General features: G+C 34.4%; 4 protein-coding genes across 13 annotated transcripts in view; 2 read left to right on the top strand and 2 right to left on the bottom strand.

Moving 5' to 3' along the window:
* Nucleotides 1–247: 247 nt before the first annotated feature.
* On the bottom strand, nt 248–5,987 carry LOC109545713. 4 transcript variants are annotated; one of them, XM_019916553.2, is made up of 4 exons: nt 5,899–5,987; nt 2,262–2,547; nt 1,336–2,195; nt 248–1,278 (listed from the first exon to the last, which is right to left on the bottom strand). In XM_019916553.2, the coding sequence occupies exons 2-4, from the start codon at nt 2,509–2,511 to the stop codon at nt 817–819; spliced, it is 1,572 nt and encodes a 523-aa protein (XP_019772112.2). In that variant the 5' UTR covers nt 2,512–2,547; nt 5,899–5,987; the 3' UTR covers nt 248–816. The 4 variants fall into 4 exon arrangements, with proteins under 4 accessions (XP_019772112.2, XP_019772111.2, XP_048520468.1 ...); XM_019916552.2 differs by lacking the exon at nt 5,899–5,987 and adding an exon at nt 5,197–5,285; XM_048664511.1 differs by lacking the exon at nt 5,899–5,987 and adding an exon at nt 4,689–5,140.
* A 126-nt stretch (nt 5,988–6,113) lies between these two features.
* LOC109545720 lies at nt 6,114–7,973 on the top strand. The gene is made up of 5 exons (XM_019916566.2): nt 6,114–6,280; nt 6,400–6,715; nt 6,877–6,993; nt 7,051–7,274; nt 7,496–7,973. Exons 1-4 carry the CDS (start codon nt 6,119–6,121, stop codon nt 7,257–7,259), a joined length of 804 nt encoding a protein of 267 aa, XP_019772125.2. The 5' UTR covers nt 6,114–6,118; the 3' UTR covers nt 7,260–7,274; nt 7,496–7,973.
* LOC109545718 (putative nuclease HARBI1) lies at nt 7,746–9,466 on the bottom strand. Its single transcript, XM_019916562.2, has 3 exons — nt 9,123–9,466; nt 8,859–9,066; nt 7,746–8,782 (listed from the first exon to the last, which is right to left on the bottom strand). The coding sequence occupies exons 1-3, from the start codon at nt 9,200–9,202 to the stop codon at nt 8,009–8,011; spliced, it is 1,062 nt and encodes a 353-aa protein (XP_019772121.2). The 5' UTR covers nt 9,203–9,466; the 3' UTR covers nt 7,746–8,008.
* Nucleotides 9,467–11,220: 1,754 nt separating this feature from the next.
* The window catches only part of LOC109545709 (RB1-inducible coiled-coil protein 1), a 43,808-nt gene continuing 33,885 nt past the window's right edge, over nt 11,221–21,143 (top strand). For 5 of the 7 annotated variants that reach the window (XM_048665213.1, XM_048665216.1, XM_048665212.1 and 2 more), the window contains exons 1-2: nt 11,222–11,450; nt 19,825–19,964. In XM_048665213.1, coding sequence (XP_048521170.1) covers nt 19,894–19,964 — 71 coding nt within the window. In that variant the 5' untranslated portion in view covers nt 11,222–11,450; nt 19,825–19,893. Of the gene's footprint in view, nt 11,451–19,824; nt 19,965–21,143 lie in introns of all 7 variants that reach the window. The other 2 variants (XM_048665211.1, XM_019916542.2) reach the window with 2 other exon arrangements.

Here is a 21,143-nt window from a genome sequence, read left to right as displayed (position 1 = left end):
ATATCAAGATAAATGTAACTTTACAAGAGCTGATATTCTAAATTACCACTACCTTCATGTTTGAGGCGAAGTAAATTCCCGATATGTTACAGCACGAATTTGAATTATTTCGTTTTCGGCCAACTAAAACAATTGTGTTGTGCAGAGTTAACCCAAATGATGAGGCATGGTTCTGATGATAGATTTATTAACTTGTTTCGGAAAATTAATTATTAAGAGTGATTAGAGAGGATCAAACAACATGCAATAATAATAAAACAAGAGCTTTTAATAACCCAAATAAAGCTCACAAATGTACCAACTGCATATTTTCAGACATTTTCTACTTTACGCGTACCACTTTTTAAAAGCGGTTAGGCTGCTTAATCACTACTAAGTACAGCCTTATCCGAAGAATGAAGAATATGTAAAATTTTGCACCTACAATAAAATTTAAATAACTATAAGACTTGGGAAATAACCATATAGACATTGGAATAACTGAAGATACTTTTGTACATAACTATCAAACCTTTAAGAATAAAGTATTAAACTCTACATCTTTGTAACATCTAAAGGAGCTTAAGAGTTAAAAATACATATAAAAAGATACTATACACATCTTTCAAATCTTGCAGCATCATTTTTACGTATTATACATATCATTTGGCGCTACTAGGATCATTATCAATTTAGTGAAATTTGATTTCTGAATAAGAACTTTTAAGACAATCAACAAAACAAAATTAAAGCATATATATTTAATCAAAAAAACTTTAAATATTAGGACAATGTAACGTAAAACAAGTAGATAACGTTTTCATTATACTATTGTATTTACTTTTGCCGTTTTGTGATTCTTGATGTAGGCAATTTTCTCTTCTGACCTTGGACAGCGAAACTAACATTAAATAGGTTTTGAAAATCCACTACAATTTCTGTGATTTGTTCATCTATTTGGTCAGCGTTTGATGTAGTGTCTTCAACGATTTCTTCGGGCAGCTCTAATAGTTTCGCTTTTACATAAGCCTTCTTTTTTGCATAACTTGGGTTTATAAATATTGTTGGTTCATAGTCAAAACTTAATTTTTCTATTAAATCTCTAATTGCTTGCTTTTGCGTTTCCCTGATGTTACTTGACAAAGCTTTTTCGATATGCACGGCTCTGGGTACGTGGTACTCTTCACAGAATGGAATATCTTTAATGAGGAAAAGTCTTTGTTTGTTGGCATACTTAGGTATTAGTTCTACATATCTAATTTCCGAAGGATGTCTATATTTTTTTAAGCAAACCAATACCTACAAAATAAACGTGAATATAAAACAACAAAATATGGATGCCATTCTTTGCTATACCTTATTCTTCTCAATGCAATATAGCCAAAATTGATTAAAGTGCTGATCCAGTTCTTCCTTTGGATCAAGTAATAACAGACTCACTTGATCTATAACTATTCCAAAGTTACTATGCCTATCTGATACATATTGAAGATGGAATCCGAGCGGTAAATTATTGGCAATTATAGAATATTTATCTTTTGAATCCAGTTCAATAATTTTTTCATTATTTAGCTGCAATCTAAAACGCACGGGTTCTTGGGCGCTTGCATTCTCTTTAACCTTCACTAATTGTTTCCCATCATGAGATGCTTTGTGAATATTAGATAATTTTGCTTCTCGAATAAAATTAACCCTCATAACTTTTAAAAATCTAGTTCTATCCCCTTTGAAAGGATAGAAATTAAACTTATGCTTTGTATAAGCCAAAATAATTTTTGAAGAAAGTGCTTCAACTAATGCATTTTTGTTTAAACAAAGTTCTTCAGTTATTGGTCCTTTAGATGACAAATAAAATAACTCATTATAGAATTTGCTGATTTCAAAATTCTTATTCATAGTGACAAGTTTGAAATTTATATCATTAGGTTCAAATGATTTGGCTTGGGATAAAGCTGTAAACTTTTTTTGCTTATCTTCCTTGGTTGGATTATCATCATTAGTAATGTAAATAAGAGTTCGTTTATAATAAGCTGAACTAATTTCCCTAAATTTTTTCTTGCAAAGCAGAAAAAAACCTGCCAAGTCTAAGTCAGCATATCTTTCGTAATTCGCTTTTAATTGTTCATTCGACTGTGAACACTTATCCTTTAAAAATTTTATGGAGTCTATCAGGTTGTTCTGCACGTCTATGAAGCTTGCCTTTTGGTCTTCATCAGCTTAAAATATATATGACGGTTATGCCACAAACAGGAGTTTATTATGCTAAGACGATAGTAGCTTACCCAATACAATTCCAAACTGATTGTAATTGCTTCGACTTGTGGATAAAACTAAAGAGTCGGCAATTTCATAACAAGCTTTTAGAGCATCTTTAAATGCATGAGTTTCATCATCATCATCATCATCATTTTTCTTTGTGTGGAACATTGATGAATGAGTATCTATGGCTATTAATACAAAGGATGGTTTAAAGTTGACAGTTGTAGTGTTTTCATCCTGTTCATCGATTTGCAACTCCTCATTATCTGCCATTTTGAGGCTTAACTTCTATAAACACCAAAACCAATTCTGAAAAAATAAGTTGTTAAGGAATCTCGATCGGCGTGATGATGCATCACACAATAAAACCGTTGAGAATCGGGGCTTTGTTTGCCTTCCGAACATACACCAAGTGACAAGATTGGAAGAATGTTAAAAAGCCTTCTTGAAATCGAGAAGAATGTGGTCTACAAGATAACATGCAACTACGGTTCAGACTACATTAATTCAACCAAACGGAAAGTCAACAACAGGATTACGGAACACAAGAAAAGCTGCAATTGGGACCGATTTCAAAATCTCCTGTTACGGAGCGCGCACTCATGTAAGGCCACTAAGTTCTCTCAAAGAAGCATATGTTTTGGATCAAATACATTAGGCCTTTTCATGAATAAGAAGGAACCCATTGAGATCTTCAAACAATCAGATCAATTCAACAGAAAGGATGAGATTAGTGCGTCAAACCAGAACTGGGGGGGCGAAGATTGCGCTGCGCATCCCCACCACTGTTCCACACGCACCGGATAGCGTATTGTACTTCCCTCAGCGTTACAGAATAGGCTGCTGTGATTGGCTGTCCTTGCAACATCAAGTGCTCAATAATAATAACGCTTATAAACCAACATACTTCGAAATATTTTAATTATATCAACAAATAATTGGTTAACTGCATAGAGCTCTGATATTTTATATTTATTTCGGTTTCATCTGACTGTATAGCCTTGAGAAAGACCCGAATAAAGGGTCGGAACGCTGGCCATTTTTTGAGTATAAAAGAAGTTTTTAATCCAGTCCCAAACCCGCTATACAAGCATTGTTATTTATTGCTGTGTGTTATTTTTTGTCAATTTCTTATAACAATAAACATATTTGCCTATTCGTGAGTTCAAAAGTCCAGTTAATTTGACACTTGTTTTGTTAACATTGGTGTTTACATCTGATTGTGATTTGTTTTGTTCTAACCATATTTTGCTAGCTTTTGCAGAAATAGAAACAGATCGAAAAGTGTGAAAATATTGTTTTATGTTATAAATGTCATCAACTCCAATAAATAAACAAGTGTGACAAGTCTTAACTGTCACTCGACAACGAGTAATTTGACGTTTTGCAGCGCCACCATCGGTAGTTGAACTCGCGAATTGAGAAACTTCTAGGCCTAGTAGTAATATATGTGAACGTGTCTTTTGGTAACTGCAGGAAAACCACATTTTCAAGTGGAAATCTGAATGTAAATATTTGAAGACCATTATCAAGCTCGACACAATGGCATACAAAATCGATGAAGTTTTTATAATCAAAGAGTGAAAGTAACAAAGGGGGCAAGTCTTTATGCCTCTACGTAAGCGCTATGCGCCAATTCTCATGCTAAGCTAAGATTTAGCACCGCCAAATGCCTAACTTGTTTGCTTGCACACTTTTCTAATTATGTTAAACCATCCACTTTGGCATTTGCCCCCTTTCTTATTTCCACTCTTCAATGGCAAAATCGTTGGAAACAGAACAATCCCGTTTTGGATAGCCATACAATGACAAGCGGTGGCACAATGATTGTATATACAGAGACAAGTTGAGACTTGTCTCTGGTATATACATTTTTGAAATAAGTAAATGCACCAATACTTACCAAAGAGTAATTAGTCAATGCCAATACTATAAAAACAAATCAGTAAATTACAGATTACCAAAGTCTTCAGTAGTAATAACAGAAAACAGAAGTAAAAAACTTTCAAAGTAAGGTTATGGTACTTCCGTTGCTGGTAAACGCGCCATTAGTGATGCCATGACTGACATGAGCTGTGTTGCGATAAGTCAGGTTCTTTAAACAAAACATTGTACATTTTCCATTGGTATTTTTTGATTTTCCGGTTTTGTGTACTTTTAAAGTGCTTGATACATGCGTAATGGCAATTTATTGGTGTGGTATATGGTTTGAAACATGTCAAGTAGTTGAAGTACGATCTTCAGCTCAGGAACTCTAAAATATATCGATTTAACTTTATCATTTTAAGGTTATCTTTAGAACGTCAAGAATATTTAGTGATAGGATTATATTTTCGGGCAAAAAGTAAGAGATACATAATCAAAAATTATATATATAACTATGTATATTCAGTTAGAATGTTCACCCGCTGCATAAAAAGATAAATATTACCAGATACAAGTCTTACTACCTTAGTACTTGTYTCTGATATTATCTCAGTAACCGTATCCATTTAGTTATTTTCTTAATTTCCTTTGGAAATKAAAAATTTACATTTTTYCCCCATATTATAATGTTTGYCGTCTGGAGTCCAACACTTCATCATTTTAATACTGTGAAAAGTGTTGTGTTTGTAAACATATTTAAATAATACTCTAATATTGTATTGTTTTTACGTGTTTCACGTCACACTAACAGCGCGTATTTGAAGGCAAACACGAAACTTGTCATTAGAAACAGCACTTAAAATAATACTGGGCCACGAAAACCTGTTTTTAGCCTAATAAAATATTCAAATACGTGAATATATTAACCGAATGGGTGAAAACACTTCACTTAACAGCTTGAACTAGATGAGATAGATTGGAAATTCCCTAATACAACTCTAGAAGGCTACTATTTGTCTCTTATTGCAGTGGCTGCTTTGCAAACTATAGTCGAATTCACTGCACTTGCAAATACAAGAGAATACGACTCACCGTTCGCTGAGACGAGGCCACAGAACAACTCTGATTCAATGATCAGTTCAGATACGTGACAATATTAACCGAGTAAATGAAAACATTAACTTAACAGTATGAACTATGCGTTCATTATATGAATAAGGAAATTTAGGTTGTGTTTCCACGGCCTCTGCCAGTGATGTCACCGTCAATCACGTGATCCTTGTTTGCCTGTCTTTGGAGGTCTCGGCTCAGCTTGGATTATCAATCAACAAGGCCGATTGCTGTATGTTATACTTTTATTACTATATTGAACTTATTTATTCCAACATTTATAAATAATGGGTCAGTTTTTAGACTCCTTTCAAAACATATTCTTCTTTTTTTAATTTATTATTTGGTCATCATACCTATTCGCGTGTTCAACTGCCGATGGGGGCGCTGCGGAACGTAAACATTCCTTTCCATTGTAAACTATTGGTAGTTACCTTTCTGACGTCCCATATTTTAACCTTAGTTTTCAAGTGTATAACATGAAACAATATTTACACACTTTTGATTATGTTTCTATTTGTTTAAAGACTTAAACCTGATTAGAACTAAACAATACAAAACAAATCAGTAACACATGTGAACAAAATAATTGAAAAAAGTTACTAGTTACGTATAGTTATTAGTTATAATTTAGCCGCCCGTCGGCGTTTGGACTTTAGAAGTCCCAAATTGTAATCCTCCTACCTAAAGCTTAAAACTCTTTATGGCACTTCAGCCAAAGGATAGAAACCAGACCAGCCTTGACTCGTCTTTATCTATGACGAACGTTTGTGACCAGGCTAAGGAGACTATTACTTGTGACGTTCTTTACCAAAACCTTGGCAACACTGGGCACGTTACTTACTTTTCAGTTTGAGATTTATTGAGTGTAGAATCTATTTGAACCTGTGAAGTCGGTTTTAAAATGGCTATCAAATATACTTACGCCGACAAAGAATTATTTGCGCAAGTGCTTGGGAAGTATCCAATAGTTGAGGACAAGAGGACCGATACTTTTCGCATTGAGAAAAAAAGAAAAGCATGGGAAGACATTACCTCAGAATTTAATAAATCATCCACTAAGCCGGTATGTTATGTAGCATCATTTTTTGATATATTATAAGTGTACATGTTTGTTACTGATTCACTGTTTGCTTGAAAGTGTACATCTAACAAATTATTTGTATGCATAATTTGTAATGGCAGAGAACAACTACCCAACTGAAGAGGTTGTGGGATAAAACGAAGAGATCTCGTAAGGCTGAACTCGCTGAGGAGAGACGGGATGAGATAACGGCCACGAATGGTGGTCCTCCAAGAACTCCATCTCTTCCTCAACCGATGATTGACCCTCTTCCCCAACCGATAATTGACCCTCTTCCCCAACCGATGATCGACCCTCTTCCTCAACCGATGATTGGCCCTCTTCCCGAACCGATGATTGACGGCTTCAATTCTCAGATATCTTATGAGGTAGATGTGAAAGACGAGTCGGATGAAATAGATATAGAGGAAATGCGAGGTAAATTTTCTCTTATGAAGTAAATATGAGTGTCGATTTATTGGGATCAAATTGATGTGATTTATATTTTTTAATTTAAGTAAAAAGAACCCAAGAATAGTCGTCGCAGTACTACTGTATTTGATTTTATACAAGTTCATTAAATATTATTGTAATTTAAGATCTCCAGGACCAGATTAAATTGGAAGAACCGAGTACAAGTTCGAACAATGAAGATTTTCATTGCAGATCTCAAATGAAAATTACTCCAACGAATCGACGAGGAATAAAAAGATCAGGTAAATAATTTCATTAAGTAAAATTAAAAAGTAATTTTTATTATTTTATACATTTAGCGAAAATGGCAGCGACAAGGAATGCTCCAAAAAAAGATTATGTAGCAGAGCTAGCAGAGGCCCGGCTGCTATTGATCGAAAAAGAGGAGCAGCAAATGTCCGAACTTCATCAGATTCGAATGGAGGAAGCACATTTCAGAAAAGAGGCTGCTAGATTTCAAATGCTGCAGGAAGAACTGAAGTTTAACAAACTTCAGCAAAATGAGTAAAAGGGCGATTAAGTGGTAAAATGGGGCTTCAACAATAAAGTAGCTGCTATAAATATTCTTAACATTCGTCATCACAGCTAAAAATAACAAATTTTTGAAAAAAAAAACAAAAATTGAGCATGGGAGAGGTAACTAGTTAGAGAGCAAAATACTATTGGATGATGATACTATGGATAACATAAAATAAAGGTTTTACATGCAAAAATGTTTTAGCATTTAAGAATATTTTTTTTCAGATGCGGTGCCTAGAACCCAGTTCTCTAAAACTAACAGACGTGGACGAAACCGACAGTTCAGAATATGTAGCTTGTGATGTGGTTGAGCTCAGATTCATCGTCAGATTATCTGTTAATATTTGTTAACTGCGTCATTAAGTTTATAATTTGATTTGTTCGTTCCATGTGATATTTTAAATTAGAAACTAGGGACTTTAAGCATCTTTGCTTGCAAAGATCGCACTGATAATCGCGCAAATGAGACCTTATCTAAAAAAATACGACAAAAATATATTTGCGTTATAAATAACACTATCCGTTCCACAATAACAGTAAAAAATTTATAACGCTAGTGCGGTCTCGTTAATCTCTAAGACATACATGCTTGAAATTGTTATGAAATGAAGAAAAAATCTACTAGTAGATAGAAGTATACATACAGAAAAATCGCGCTATACATATGTATAACTTGATTTAATTACACACTTATATTTTTTTATTTTTTGTATTTGTGAACGACAAAGAGACTGGCTTTTATAATTGACTGAAGTGATTGCGTAATATAGTAGCTCTCACTAACTGGCCTGACTGACTGTCAGTTGTAGCATCTGATGCAGCTGCTGCTAAGTCTTCGACACCATCTTCACCGTCTGGTTCAACTACCTCCCGATGTGCAATTGAGATATTGTGAAGTACTGCACAGGCAACAATTATACAACAAATTGTTTCATGTTTGTGTCTGAGCAATCGTCGCAAGCAAGAAAATCTGTGCCTTAAAACTCCAAACGTCCGGTCCACAATATTCCTTATCTGAGCATGAGCTTCGTTATATCGCTTTTCTTCGTTGGTGCATGGATCTCGAAATGGGGTCAGGAGGTATGTTAGAGATGGATACCCAGAATCACCTAGCAAGTACCCTGGAAGCTGTTTTTTTTCGAACCGCGTTTTAACAGCGCTTTTGTTAAAAACATGATCATTACGATAGCTTCCTGGATTTGTGGCAACGATGTCATAAATTTCCAAATCGGGTCCAGCGACTATCTGTACGTTGAGTGAAAATGATCGTTTTCCATTTCGAAAAAGCTCAGCATTTGGCCCTCCTGGACTCATAATGGGAATTTGCGCGCAACCAATACACCCAATAACGTTTGGAAAGTTTCGAATTGTTTGGAATTGTGTTTGGACTGTATTCAAGTTCTCTGGAAATTTTATATAATTTCGGCTTTGTTCATAGATGCTTCGCGTGACTTTAGTTATTACACGGCTCACTGTGGACTGGTGGAATCCTTTCAACTCCCCACATATTATCTAAAAATATTTTTGAAATCATACCGTATTTTTTAGGTATGAAGTAGCGTCTTTTATTCGTCAATGAATTACGCACCCGTAAACTACCACTACCGTAAAATTGCAGGGTTAGCAGTAAACCTATAATCAAAGGAACCGGAAGGCCTCGATTTGTGATTTGTTCCCGCTGGTGTCCGACTAATGGCAACAAAACATTTTGGACAATTTCCTTAGAGAAACGAAAGCGTTTTCTAAAATCGGCTTCAGTAAATTTCTCTAAGGGATTGTCCATATCTCGAATATACCTGAAGACAATCATTATTTGCATTGCATATCATGCGTGCTTATGCTTTTTACGTACCTACGTGGTATGTTCAAATCGAATTCCAAGTCCGACTGATCTCTATTAACACTATATAATAAATCCAGGTCACGATCCATATTTTAAAAACGTTAAATAATATAAAAAAACAGGAGAAATTATTAGCTGCTGTTAAGAACTTTCGTACACCGAACCGCTCGGAGAAGAAGAGGCCACACACAGATCACAGAGGTATAGATTGGAAATTCCCATATACAATTCTAGAACGCTACTATTTATCTCTTATTGCAGTGGCTGCTTTGCAAACTATAGTCGAATTCACGGCGCTTGCAAATGCAAGAGATTAGGACTCACCGTTCGCTGAGACGAGGCCACAGAACACCTCTGATTCAATGATTAACAGTTCAGATACGTGAAAATATTAACTGAGTAAACGATAACATTCACTTATGGATATGGAATAAGGAAAGTGAGGTTGTGTTTTCATGGCATCTGCCAGTGATCTCACCGTCCATCATGTGATCCTTGTTTGGGGCCTCTCTAATAATAAAATGCTCTACTTGGTAAAGCAATAATCAAGGATGGTTACCATTTAAAAACTCTCAAATTTGTGTCATATGTCAAAAATGACAGTTATGTTGGAGTCTGATGTGTCTGATGCCATTTTGTTTGGAGTTCAATTTCCTACAAGTTTTCTATTTAACGTTTTCTGTCAAATTGATATCAAAGGAACTAAGAGTGATTTAAAAAATTTCCATATGTTTTTCGAAAATATCTCTTGACAGCTGTCAAATTTTAGAAAAATTAAATTGGTTTCGAGTAAAGCATTCAAAAGTACAGTAGGGTGTTTCCACTTTTTTTAATGTTGATATATAGAAAGTAGTTATGGCAAACATTACACTGATATAATTTTTTTACGAAAAAGTCTCCATAATAAATGTAAAGCGAATTTAAATTCGAATCACATATTTTCCGGCAAAAACGCCGAATCCGTATCGTCGGTTGCCTATCCCGTATTATATAGATTGTGACGTAGCAGGTCATATCAACAAAGTGTCTCGTGTTTATTTTGTTGTTTTCGCAGCTTTGTTTTATTATTTAAGATATGGTGCTGATCATTATTTAATTGATTAGGATTATTATCTTGCATAATGGAAAATAGTGACATGTATGAATCACAAAATAAGTGGTGTTTTGTGCCAGGAGGCAAGAATACCTCAATAAGTGCTCCAAATAAACTCTTTTTAACCGTTCCCCATGATTATGCACGTAAAGTTTTATGGTTCAAAGCAGCTAGACGTGATGTTCCTAAATCAAAATCAATGTTTCTTTGTTGCGAGGATCATTTTAATGAAAGTACGGACAAAAAGCTAATGATGAGGCAGGCAGAATATGCCAGATTAACTAATACTGAATTTACGAATTTTTACTTACGCTGCTGATTTGACACCCTTAAATTGGACTGAATTAAAGCGTTCGTCGTTCTTTAAAAATTCGTTAACCATAAAAATATGTACACATGGTAAATTGCTTGTTGACACGTTAAGGAATCCTTCTGAAACCATTTTTTAGATTAATACAAACTATAAATTATTTAAATTCACAAAATAATTAATGAAACACAATCACACAACTAAACACTATGTACAGAACGTAAACAATCCGCAATTTATATGACCAGAGACGTCACAACCAATATAATTGCGTTTTAGAGATTCACGAATAATTTGAATTTTAGCAGAATTTGTTCATTAAGTATTTAACAAAATAGCAATAGATAGATAGCATAAACTTATTTAATCTTTAATATATGGATATTACCATAGATTAATGTTCAGTTTGTAGGAATTTTTGATACAATGAAAACACCCTATTCTTTGTCCATTTGACCTTCGTAACTGCTCTAGTTCCGAAGATCCCTGTACTAGTCATCGAGAAAGACTCACCCTGTATAAAGCGCGACAACACTGCTTAAAAAGCTTAACGATGTCAGAGCCACCTTTGCTAAACACCTAAACTAGAACATGAAACTTGTCGCAAGTGCAGAGGTGTTCTGTGTGGCAAGTGGCCGGTGGAACTGGTAACTAGAGGGCGCTGTTGAGCAATCAGGTTTGTTTCCCAGCTAAAGTTTGCCCTTGATTTTTGAGATTTGGTTTAATTTAGCAAAACACTTCCTTGTCAGCTGATGGAGAATGTGAAATTGCGTTTTGGCTAAAATGCCTAATTTTAGCTCAATGGGAAGCAACATTTTTGTCCTGTGAACTCTAAATTGACAAATCAGTGCAGTAAAAATTAATTTGAGTAGGAAAGTGTCCATGTTATTCAGTATGTTTATGGATATCAGCTGTAAAAATGTCTGCTTCTGAGGTAAGCATTCGAAAGGCATTGTTTGGGTTTACGGGCGCACAATTCTTATTACAGGCCAAATTCCAAGCTAACTTCCACTTTAGATATGCAGAGTCGAAATTAGCGCTTGACTAAACTATTTACTACTCTTGTCCATGATTATTCTTTGTTTATAAAATTAATGTTTAGCTGCGCAGGTAAAACAGCAGGAGTTTTGGTATATTTGCTTCAAGTCATTGTTTACCTCTTTGTATGTGTCTTTATTTGCAATTCATTTGCGTGCTTTATATTTCATTTTTGCATTTGATAAAAGGGGTTACTTCAGTTGTGTATTCTCGTCTGTGAGACAAAAGAACAATTCCTGTGAGAATATAGCTCGTAATAGCAAACGCATTTAGCACAGCAAACTCATTTCTTCTGTAAATCCTGATTTATTTTCCTGACTGCGTGTRCTTGTTATTATATTCTTATCTTTACTGGGACTCACTCAAAGTGTGAAGTAAAAATTTTGAATATCGTTTATTTCATTACGTTTCGGCGAGACAACAACGCCATCATCAGATTTAAAATTTACACAAACTCATGATTGGTAAAAATCAACGTTCTTTTAGGTCTTTGCCTTCTTGAAACCTTAAATTTGTCTTTTTTTTTTAGATTTAGAATTTAGACAAATTTGAGGTTTCAAGAAGGCAAAGACCTAAAAGAACGTTGATTTTTACCAATCATGAGTTTGTGTAAATTTTAAATCTGATGATGGCGCTGTTGTCTCGCCGAAACGTAATGAAATAAACGATATTCAAAATTTTTACTTCACACTTTGACTTAGTCCCAGGAATGATAAGAATATAATTCTTCTGTAAAGTTAATCGTAATTAAAATAATGGTACATTCCTATATTCTAAAGCCTATAATCTGTTCTGTCTGACCCACTTTGCAAAAGTTTGCTAGTTGATTAGAAGAAAATACCTTTATTCGCGGTAGCGGTTCACAACCGATAACAAACCAAATTAGGGCGCAGGCTAACAGAACCGATCCTTGATTCCTCCGTTCCGCGAACGTTTTTAGAACCACCTTTTAGTAGAACCAACAGGATTTTAGTTACTTTGTGCGTAACAGTAATTTTCCTAAACTGAAATGCAATGAAGTGCAAGTGGATAAACGGAATTGCTGTGTTTTTTTATGATCATGGTTTCTCGGCGAAAAGTGGCAGTTTTTGATTATTTTGGATAGAAAAGAATTATTGAGGTTTTTTATCGCATTTAATTAATTAATTTTAAAAATGCCACTGTACACACGCAAGATCTTACATCTGCTCTATTTAATCTGCATTTTTTTGGAACCTGCACCTTTGGTCTGCATCCTGTGGCTTTGTTTCCATTCAGCCTGAGGCGAAAAATTGCAAACATATGTGGGCAATTCCAAGTTTATTTTTATATTGGCGTTCTGATCAAAAAGTTATTTAAGTGCGATATAAACATTTAAAAAAACTTAATAATTCTTAAACTTAATAGTGATTTATAAATTATTATACAATTAAAAAATTTTTTCTTCATTTTTCTCTGGCAGTCACTTATCAAATCGTGAAACTCATCGATCGAAGTAAATCACCTTCAATGCTTGACCTTAAGCTTAACCAATGGAGCGATAGTTGAAAACAGAAAAATAAAAAAATTGTTGCTTTAGGTGCAAGTTTAGTTTTAGTTTTTTTAAAAGGCGACGGCGTTTTGACTTTGTCAGGCCGCTGGTGAAATTTGTGAGAACTTTAAAAATCGGATTTGATTTTTTCCTTATGATCTGTGGCGAAAAGTGGCAGTTTTTTATTAATTCGAACAAGACAGAATTATTAATTTTGATTATGTTAATCTTCTTCTTAGCGTGCCTTATCCGTCGCGGACGTTGGCTATCAACATGGCAATTTTAATTTTATTGAAGGCATTTCTAAATAGCTGTATAGATGTAAGTTCAAACCACTGGCGTAGATTTTGCAGCCATGAGTGTCTTCTCCTTTCTGGTCCTCTTTTAATGTTGATCCTTCCTTGAGCTATTAACTGGAGTAGACGATATTTTTGATGTCTCATTATGTGTCCGAGGTATTCTATTTTCCTCTTTTTAACTGTGAGTGTAATTTCTCTCTCTTTCCCAATTCGCTGCAGCATCTCTTTATTAGTTATGTGGTCAGTCCACGAAATTCTAAGGATACGGCGGTATATCCACATTTCAAAGGCGTTTAATTTTTTCATTATGGCTTCCGTCGTTGTCCATGCTTCTGCTCCGTAGAGCAGAATTGGGAACACATAGCACTTTGCCAACCTTATTTTTAGAGACAGGGATAGATCCTTGCTTGTGAATACACCCTTCATGTTGTTGAAACGATGCTCGAGCTCTTTCAATCCTTGATCGGATTTCGATGGCCTGGTCCCATTTTGCATTTATCAGCGTACCAAGGTACTTGTATGACCACATGTTCGATCGTCTGGTCGTTTAGTGTAATGCGCTCATTGTGTGTCTGATCTTCGCTCACCACCGTCCACTTTGTTTTTGATATATTTAGGCTAAGACCGTGGTCTGCATTCACTTTCTGTATTCTTTCCATGACGCGCTGCAATTCGTCTATGTTGTTGGCTAGTATGACTGTATCATCAGCATATCGCACATTGTTAATCTATTCTCCGTTTATCTGTATACCCTCTGTTGCCTCCTCCAACGCTTTTCCAAATACGTTTTCCGAGTATATATTGAAATTTATATTGCATTTAATTAACTAATTTTGAGTAGAACGCCATTGTAAAAATAAGCTTGGAATTTCCTACATTTGTTGTGTGCACCCATTGCACCACCAGCCGACTGAAAGTAGCCCGCAAACAAAATTTTCCAGTCTCTTCTAACAAATCAAAAAAAATATGATTGTCAGAACCACTGGTCCTTCCTATCCTAGAACTGCTAGAACGGGTAACGAACGAGTTCTGAACCATTTTGTTACCGCAAACACCCAATGCCTCTACGCGCATGTGATCTCTTCCCGAATGCCTCTACGCGCATGCGATCTCTTCCCGAATGCCTCTACGCGCATGCGATCAGGTCCGAACCAGTTCTGAATCGTTAGCACGAACACAGCTAATATTGCTAGAACCCAAAAAAGGGCCATTATATTTAAGCCTTTAATCTCCTATACTTTTTTAATTAGATATTTCAAAGTTCGGAAATAAAACACACAACACCTTTAAAAATAGCACCACCTTCTAGTGAACTAAATGGAGAATTTTTAGGCCCCTTAAAATTACGTTGGCCTTAAACGCTAAACGTTATTCTAATCATGCGCAGTGTTGAAAAAATAAGGTGTTCGGGTAAATAACGTTAAGTGCGTTTTTTAGTTTTTGATACCGCGTTTCTTCGTTGCTATTTTTAATTTAGAAATATAGAGCCCAGAGATTGCCTTATCAATTTTAGATTTCAGAAGAAACATATTCAAAACATATTAAATAAAAATTCAAAATCAAATAATTAGGTTATGGGTAGTAGCGATAGGCGATGTTAGTAGTGTTGCCAAAGTTCAAATTTGCCTAAACAATTTTCACATAAAATCCGTAATTACGCAATAATGGCGTAAATTAATCAATGAAAAAGTCTTATACAGATTTACAATAGATTTCTTATTGTATTCTAGCCGCTTATTTTATTAATAATATTAGAAATAAGTCAAAAATGTCAACACCGTCGTTCTGCTTTTTAACGTGATCTGGGACGTAAATAAAGGAATACGTTATCCTCTAATACCGTAAACGGTTATTTCTTTACTATTGCGCATGCTCAGAATAACGGATAACGTAAAGCGTGTTGCAATTAAGGGGCCCAACCACTCCCTAATAATGGTAACGCTACGTTAATAGTACATATTATCCTATTCTTCCTATTTGGCAGTTCTGCAGTGCACATCTGGTAGTGCTTCTTCCGGTTTTGTTCTGTCCCGCAGTCTTGCAAAAGCCAGATGTTTTTCAGTTGATTGATACAGCATTGATGCAGTCGGCTATCCTGACAATGGAGCAGAGCCTACACAAAATATGAGAAGTGTTTCAATATCACCTGTTCTAACATTCGTGCCACAACTAAAAGCACAGCGTATCTATCACAGCTGTGCTCAATGCTTTTTTTTATCACCGTCTATAAAAAATAGGTAGACATCACAAAACTTATAAAATAACAATAATGATGAACAAAGTTTAGTTAAAACAGTATTTATTAAAATATGAACCAAGGATTGGAGACATCCAAATAAGGCAAATACCTATACACACGGCTTTAGATTCCCAACTATAATTGTGATCAAGATTAATTTCTCATACATTTTTATCTTATGGGCAATTTTATTTTCTTTTTTTTTAAATATTAATGGGATACCAAACCAAAAATCTGAAGAATTAATCAGATTCTGCAGAGCAGCTGTAAACTTAAATTTAAATTGCAAAATTCATCAGCAGGGCAAAAGGGCTACTTACGAACTTGAAGTTAGAAACTTCACTTTTTGCTTCCCTACTTACTTATCATGACAAAAATTATTGGTTCAAAAATAGAGAACAAGAATTACTACTCAAATACTTCTGCTACAATAATACATTTTTAGACAAATGTAACAAGACGCACGAAAAATTAAACTTGAACAAAGTTATGCTTGCCCTGAAGTTAAAGTCAGTGTCTCCAACTCAATTAAACTAAATTTTTATTAGGCTTTTTCCTCTTTGTTACAATAACGGTATTGCCAGAACCTTTTGAACAACTTCTTATTTTAACCTTTGATACTTTAGTCACGTAGGGCGATTTTCAAATTTCATTTGTGATTAGACGTTGCGGTTCAAGTATATATTTATACCTGAACTAAATCACATTTAAAGGATTATACAAAATTGATTGTTGAGATGAGCTATAGACAAGGTTTTATTAATCGTTTAAATGTACAGGACGTCCTACGGTTGAAAGTAGCTTAGACTTATATGGAACCCGGACATTGAATTATTTTCAAATTGTTGCTACTTCAGTATTCACCCACGGCTAACAATTTAAAATATTTGCAGCACGACAGAGTTATCAACTAAAAAGTAGCTATCATCTTTTATGCACCCAGTTTAGTTCAGTGCATTTTTGGTGCAGTTGAAAGTCTTCTAACTTTTATGCTAATGAACCGATTTTATGCAGATTCCTCAGAAACTTAGTTGTTTTATAAGCTCTCACATTTCGTTATCAATTTTTAGTTCAATCTTTCTTCTGTTCGACGCCACACTCACTTTCCATTATTTGCTTACATACCGGGTGTCAATTGGAAAACTTCCCATCCTTAATATATTTTTGCAGTTTAAATATGAAAAATCGGAAAGACCTGTAAATTTTATTTGTAAGGGGGGCACTTTAAATTAATATTTTTAGCTTCTTTGTTTCAACCCCCTAAGACGGGTGGAACTCACCCTTAGAATCTCAAATGGGGAGGGGGGACAAGTGGCTCATCGTTTCAAAGGCCGTTCAATTCTCTTTACATTAGTTACTACTTTCTTGCTTTTGTTCAAAAGTTTTCGAAGAATTGCGTTTCAAAATTACAGAAACAATTAAACTTGCCTGCATTGAGATTTTGGTTTTCAGATTAGTGTTTAAACAAAATTATGTCATTGAGTCTTTATAGTCCAAATGATTAGAAAATTCGGTTACACCGTTAAAATCGTTAAATAACAGGAAAAAAATATCGTTTAAACAATTGATTTCGGATTTATTGATTATTTTACTTCGAGAAAAAATCCCTTTTTATTTACAGGAGGAAATTTCTACAATAGAGCCCATGGGATCTACTTACGCACTATCTTAAAGCTGTTCAAAATGTTGTCTATTTTCGTGTAAACAATAATAAAGTCTATTTTCGAACTCTCCCTAACATTGATAAGATATTCCAGGATAGATCGATTGGCAAAAGGGGACCAATTGAATGGCCTCCAAGACTACCGGATTGAACACCCTTAGACCTTTTTCTTTGGGGACATCTGAAGTTAATTGTTTATAAAACACATCCTGCTGATATTGATGACCTTAAAAGGCGAATTGCGGCAGAATGCCAGTCAATTCCCGGTGAAGTTTTCCGAAATTTACGCAAATGAAAAGTTATTTTAGTCGATGTAAAATAATCAATAAATAAGAAATTAGATCAAAATAAAAAAATCAATGTCTAAACTAGATTTTCTTCCAGTTATTCAACGATTTTAACAGCGTAGCCTATTATTCTAATAATTTGAATTACAAGAAGACCCAATAAAATTGTTTTTATGTAAACACTAACCTGAAAACCAATATGCACGCAAGTTTAATTGCTTCTACAACTTTGAAACGCGATTATTCGGAAACCGGACTTCTTTCGACTTTCGGACTTTTTTTGCGAATTTTGCCGAATTTTTCAAAATGCCGATTTCAAATCGTCTGTTTCAAGCTGCACATTTTACACGCTATTTTTCAAAACTTTTAATTAATTCAAACTCATGGTTGAATAGGGCTTCCTTTGCTTCATATATCCTGAAAGTTTAATCCTGTTGGGATCTTTTGACGAATTTTTCCGAACTTTTGAAAATGCCGATGTTAAACCGTCTGTTTCAAACTGCACGCTAGTGTTCAAAAATTAATTCCTCTTGAATCTACTAAACCGGGAAGATGTTTGATCCATAATTGAATTGCGTCATTTTGCGCTCTACATTTTGTAAAAGTTCCGGCGCGATGAGAGTTTTTATAAATTTTTGAAATTGCCGATGTAAATCGTGTGTTTCAAGCTGCACATTTTGCATGCTAGTTTTCAAGAATTAATTTCTCTCAAATGTACTAAAAATATTAGTACATTTGATTTCAAGTATTTGCTTCATATGTTCTGAAAGTTTAATCCTGATGCGAGTTGCTGGGCGAATTTTGCCGATTTTTTTAATATGCCGATGTCAAACCGTCTGTTTCAAGCTGCATATTTTACACGTTAGTTTTCAGAAATTAATTTCTCTTGACTGTAACTAGAAAGTTGCCTGATGCACGGTTGAATAGAAATTCCTTTGCTCCTGTGTGTCCTAAAAGTTTCATCGTCATGGGACTTTTTTGCAAATTTTGCCGAAATGTTCAAAATGCCGATATCAAATCGGTTTCAAGTTGAACATTTTACACGCTAGTTTTCAAAGCTTAATTGCTCTCAAATGTGCCGTACTAAGAAGTTGCTTGATCCAAGGTTGAATAGGGCTTCCTTTGTTTCATATGTCCTAAATGTTTAATCCTGATGGGAGTTTTTGACGAATTTCTGACAAGAAAAAGCCTACTAATATGCTTATAGGTAACGTAATTATAGAAGGATTCTTACGAACCTTATTTACCACTATGACAAGTTAGATCTTTTGTTGTATTTGTCATTATTATTATAGTCTAAGTTTTAATTTTCTTATGCTGTTAGTTAAGAAAGAAATGTTCTGCTCTTATTTCATATGTTTGTCGATCTGGGTGCGCATATACTTTGTGTACGCCATTTAATTATTGTTATGAGATACGTTGTCGATATACATTTCTTTAAATCATGGATGTATTGTATTGCAGTTCTTTTGCATTTTGAGCGTCTCTAATAGTTTAAAGTCTGCGTATTTAAATCGGCCAGACACGATGTTAAATTAGGAATGGAATTTTTCTAGTACCATTTGAGCAGTATTAATAAAAATTCTGACGTTTTTTATGTTCATCTCACTTCTACCTAATCGATGCCCAGACTACAAGCATTACTAATAAATTTTCTATGTAGAGGTTTTCTTGCAATTCATAGTTTCGGACTTTGCAAAAACCGTTTCATCCCAAATATACCTACTTTTTCGTATTGGCGGTATTTACTGAAGTGGCTTTTGCAACGTTGTGACGAATATCTACCAAAAAAGTGTTCCCACATCTATATAAATTAATTTCTATCGGTTAGAATGTTGACTACAATGATCGACATTATTTGACTAGTGGTTTATAGCAACAGAGACATGTTGTTATGGGGGTAATTGCACAAGTGGAGAATCTGTTCAAAAATGCCTCTTTTGAATTAGCGTTACAAATCCCTTAGCACAGTTGGCAACTACGCTTATCTTAGTACTCTGGAATGGTCAGCAGGAACAAACTTAAAATCATCGGAGACTGACCATTAGTACCCTTGCCTGAAAAGGGCGAGTACCTAATTCAGTTTTGACTCCGAATTCTCTTATTTATGCGAAATTCTCATATTTCATGAAATTATAAAAAGTATACGAAAATCTGTTATATCCGCGTAGGTATGTGATCATTTTAAACAAAAATAATTTACAAAGTGATTTATGTAATTTACATGAGTACAGTTGTTTCTTGTCCTTACAATGTTTAATTATTTTTGCAGGTAGCATCTGAACTTTAGGAGAAATTTTGGGTATAAGTTCCGTTCAAGAATTGTACATCTTAGTCCAAGATGGTGTACATATTCTTTGTCCAGTCTGGAACCATGATGACTTTTGAAAATGAGATCTCCATTATGCAGAGGTATGTAAAAACCTTAAATATTTACTTTAAGGGTCTATCTGGGCAATGTCAATCAATGAATAAAATTAACATTAACAAAGATGCAAGTAAACATGTATACATATTTTATTTATTAAAATTAAGAATTTACATATCTTTGGGCTAAAGTTTTACATAAAATCAATTTTCCATCAATCAAAACGTATTTCTTTCTGTATAGGTAAGTATAGGGAGTTTCATAAAAAAGCTAAAGATATTTTAAGTGATCATTTTGATTTCTATTTGAGTTTCGTGAAATTTTGGAAGTTTGCAAATGGCTACTTATAGGTCAGATCCCAATTTTCTTTTATATCAATAAATTTAACACGTGTTCTTAATGACCAGGTAGAAAACTTTTCAAATTAACCGTTCCTTTTGTCATCCATATTTCCTTTCAGTATCTACCTGCTGCTAGGCATCTTCCTTTGAAGAATGAATAGAAATCGAATTGGCTAGTTATGCTCGCAATGCATTTACAATGACTTAACATATTTGGGATATTTGGGTGGAAAATATGTTATTTTATCTCATTTGTCTATTTGGGACACGTGCCGTTTTTATTGCAAACTTTATCTTAACTTACGAGAATCTTTATAGAAAACAAGTCTAGAGGGAAATTTGAATTTTTGCATCGAAACGATCGCGTACATTTTGCGACATTTGATAGTCAGCTTTTACTAGCACCAACAAGATTTTAGTTACTTTGTGCCTAACAGTAATTTCACTAAACTGAATTGCAATGGAGTGAAAGTGGACAGATGTATTTGATGTGTTTTTTTGTGATCATGGTTTCTCTACGAAAAGTTGCAGTTTTTGATTATTTTGAATAAAAAAGAACTCTTGATGTTTTTTGTATCGCAATTTAATTAATTAATTTTAAAAATACCCCTGTACAAACGCAAGATCTTATTATTTAACCTGCATTTTTTTTGTACATTGACCACTGGTGGTACAATTGGTACCACCAACGACCTTTTGCCTGCATCCCGTTTCTTAATTCAATTTTATGGCGTTTTGTTTCCATTCAGCCTGCGGCGAAAAATTGCAAACATATGTAGACAATTGCAAGTTTATTTGTATATTGGCGCGTTCTGATCAAAATTACTTATTTAAATGCGATATAAACAAAAAAACTTAATAATTCTTAAACTTAATAGTGAT

The sequence above is a fragment of the Dendroctonus ponderosae genome, unplaced genomic scaffold (genome assembly GCF_020466585.1).
Source record: "Dendroctonus ponderosae isolate FM_Combo_2020 unplaced genomic scaffold, Dpon_F_20191213v2 Dpon_F_20191213_3, whole genome shotgun sequence".
Classification (NCBI taxonomy): domain Eukaryota; kingdom Metazoa; phylum Arthropoda; class Insecta; order Coleoptera; family Curculionidae; genus Dendroctonus; species Dendroctonus ponderosae.
Note: the sequence above shows the minus strand (reverse complement) of the source record. Positions and strands in the feature narration are given on the sequence as shown.

Excerpts from the sequence above, each read along its gene's own strand:
- LOC109545720 (XM_019916566.2), top strand. The coding sequence starts at position 6,119 with ATGGCTATCAAATATACTTACGCCGACAAAGAATTATTTGCGCAAGTG. Across the intron at positions 6,716-6,876 it reads AGATATAGAGGAAATGCGAG|ATCTCCAGGACCAGATTAAA; the intron begins GTAAATTTTCTC and ends TTGTAATTTAAG. Across the intron at positions 6,994-7,050 it reads ACGAGGAATAAAAAGATCAG|CGAAAATGGCAGCGACAAGG; the intron begins GTAAATAATTTC and ends TTATACATTTAG.
- LOC109545718 (XM_019916562.2), bottom strand. The coding sequence starts at position 9,202 with ATGGATCGTGACCTGGATTTATTATATAGTGTTAATAGAGATCAGTCG. Across the intron at positions 9,067-9,122 it reads GATTTGAACATACCACGTAG|GTATATTCGAGATATGGACA; the intron begins GTACGTAAAAAG and ends GATTGTCTTCAG. Across the intron at positions 8,783-8,858 it reads ACGGTAGTGGTAGTTTACGG|ATAATATGTGGGGAGTTGAA; the intron begins GTGCGTAATTCA and ends AAATATTTTTAG.
- LOC109545713 (XM_019916553.2), bottom strand. The coding sequence starts at position 2,511 with ATGGCAGATAATGAGGAGTTGCAAATCGATGAACAGGATGAAAACACT. Across the intron at positions 2,196-2,261 it reads TCAGTTTGGAATTGTATTGG|CTGATGAAGACCAAAAGGCA; the intron begins GTAAGCTACTAT and ends ATATATTTTAAG. Across the intron at positions 1,279-1,335 it reads ATTGCATTGAGAAGAATAAG|GTATTGGTTTGCTTAAAAAA; the intron begins GTATAGCAAAGA and ends TTTATTTTGTAG.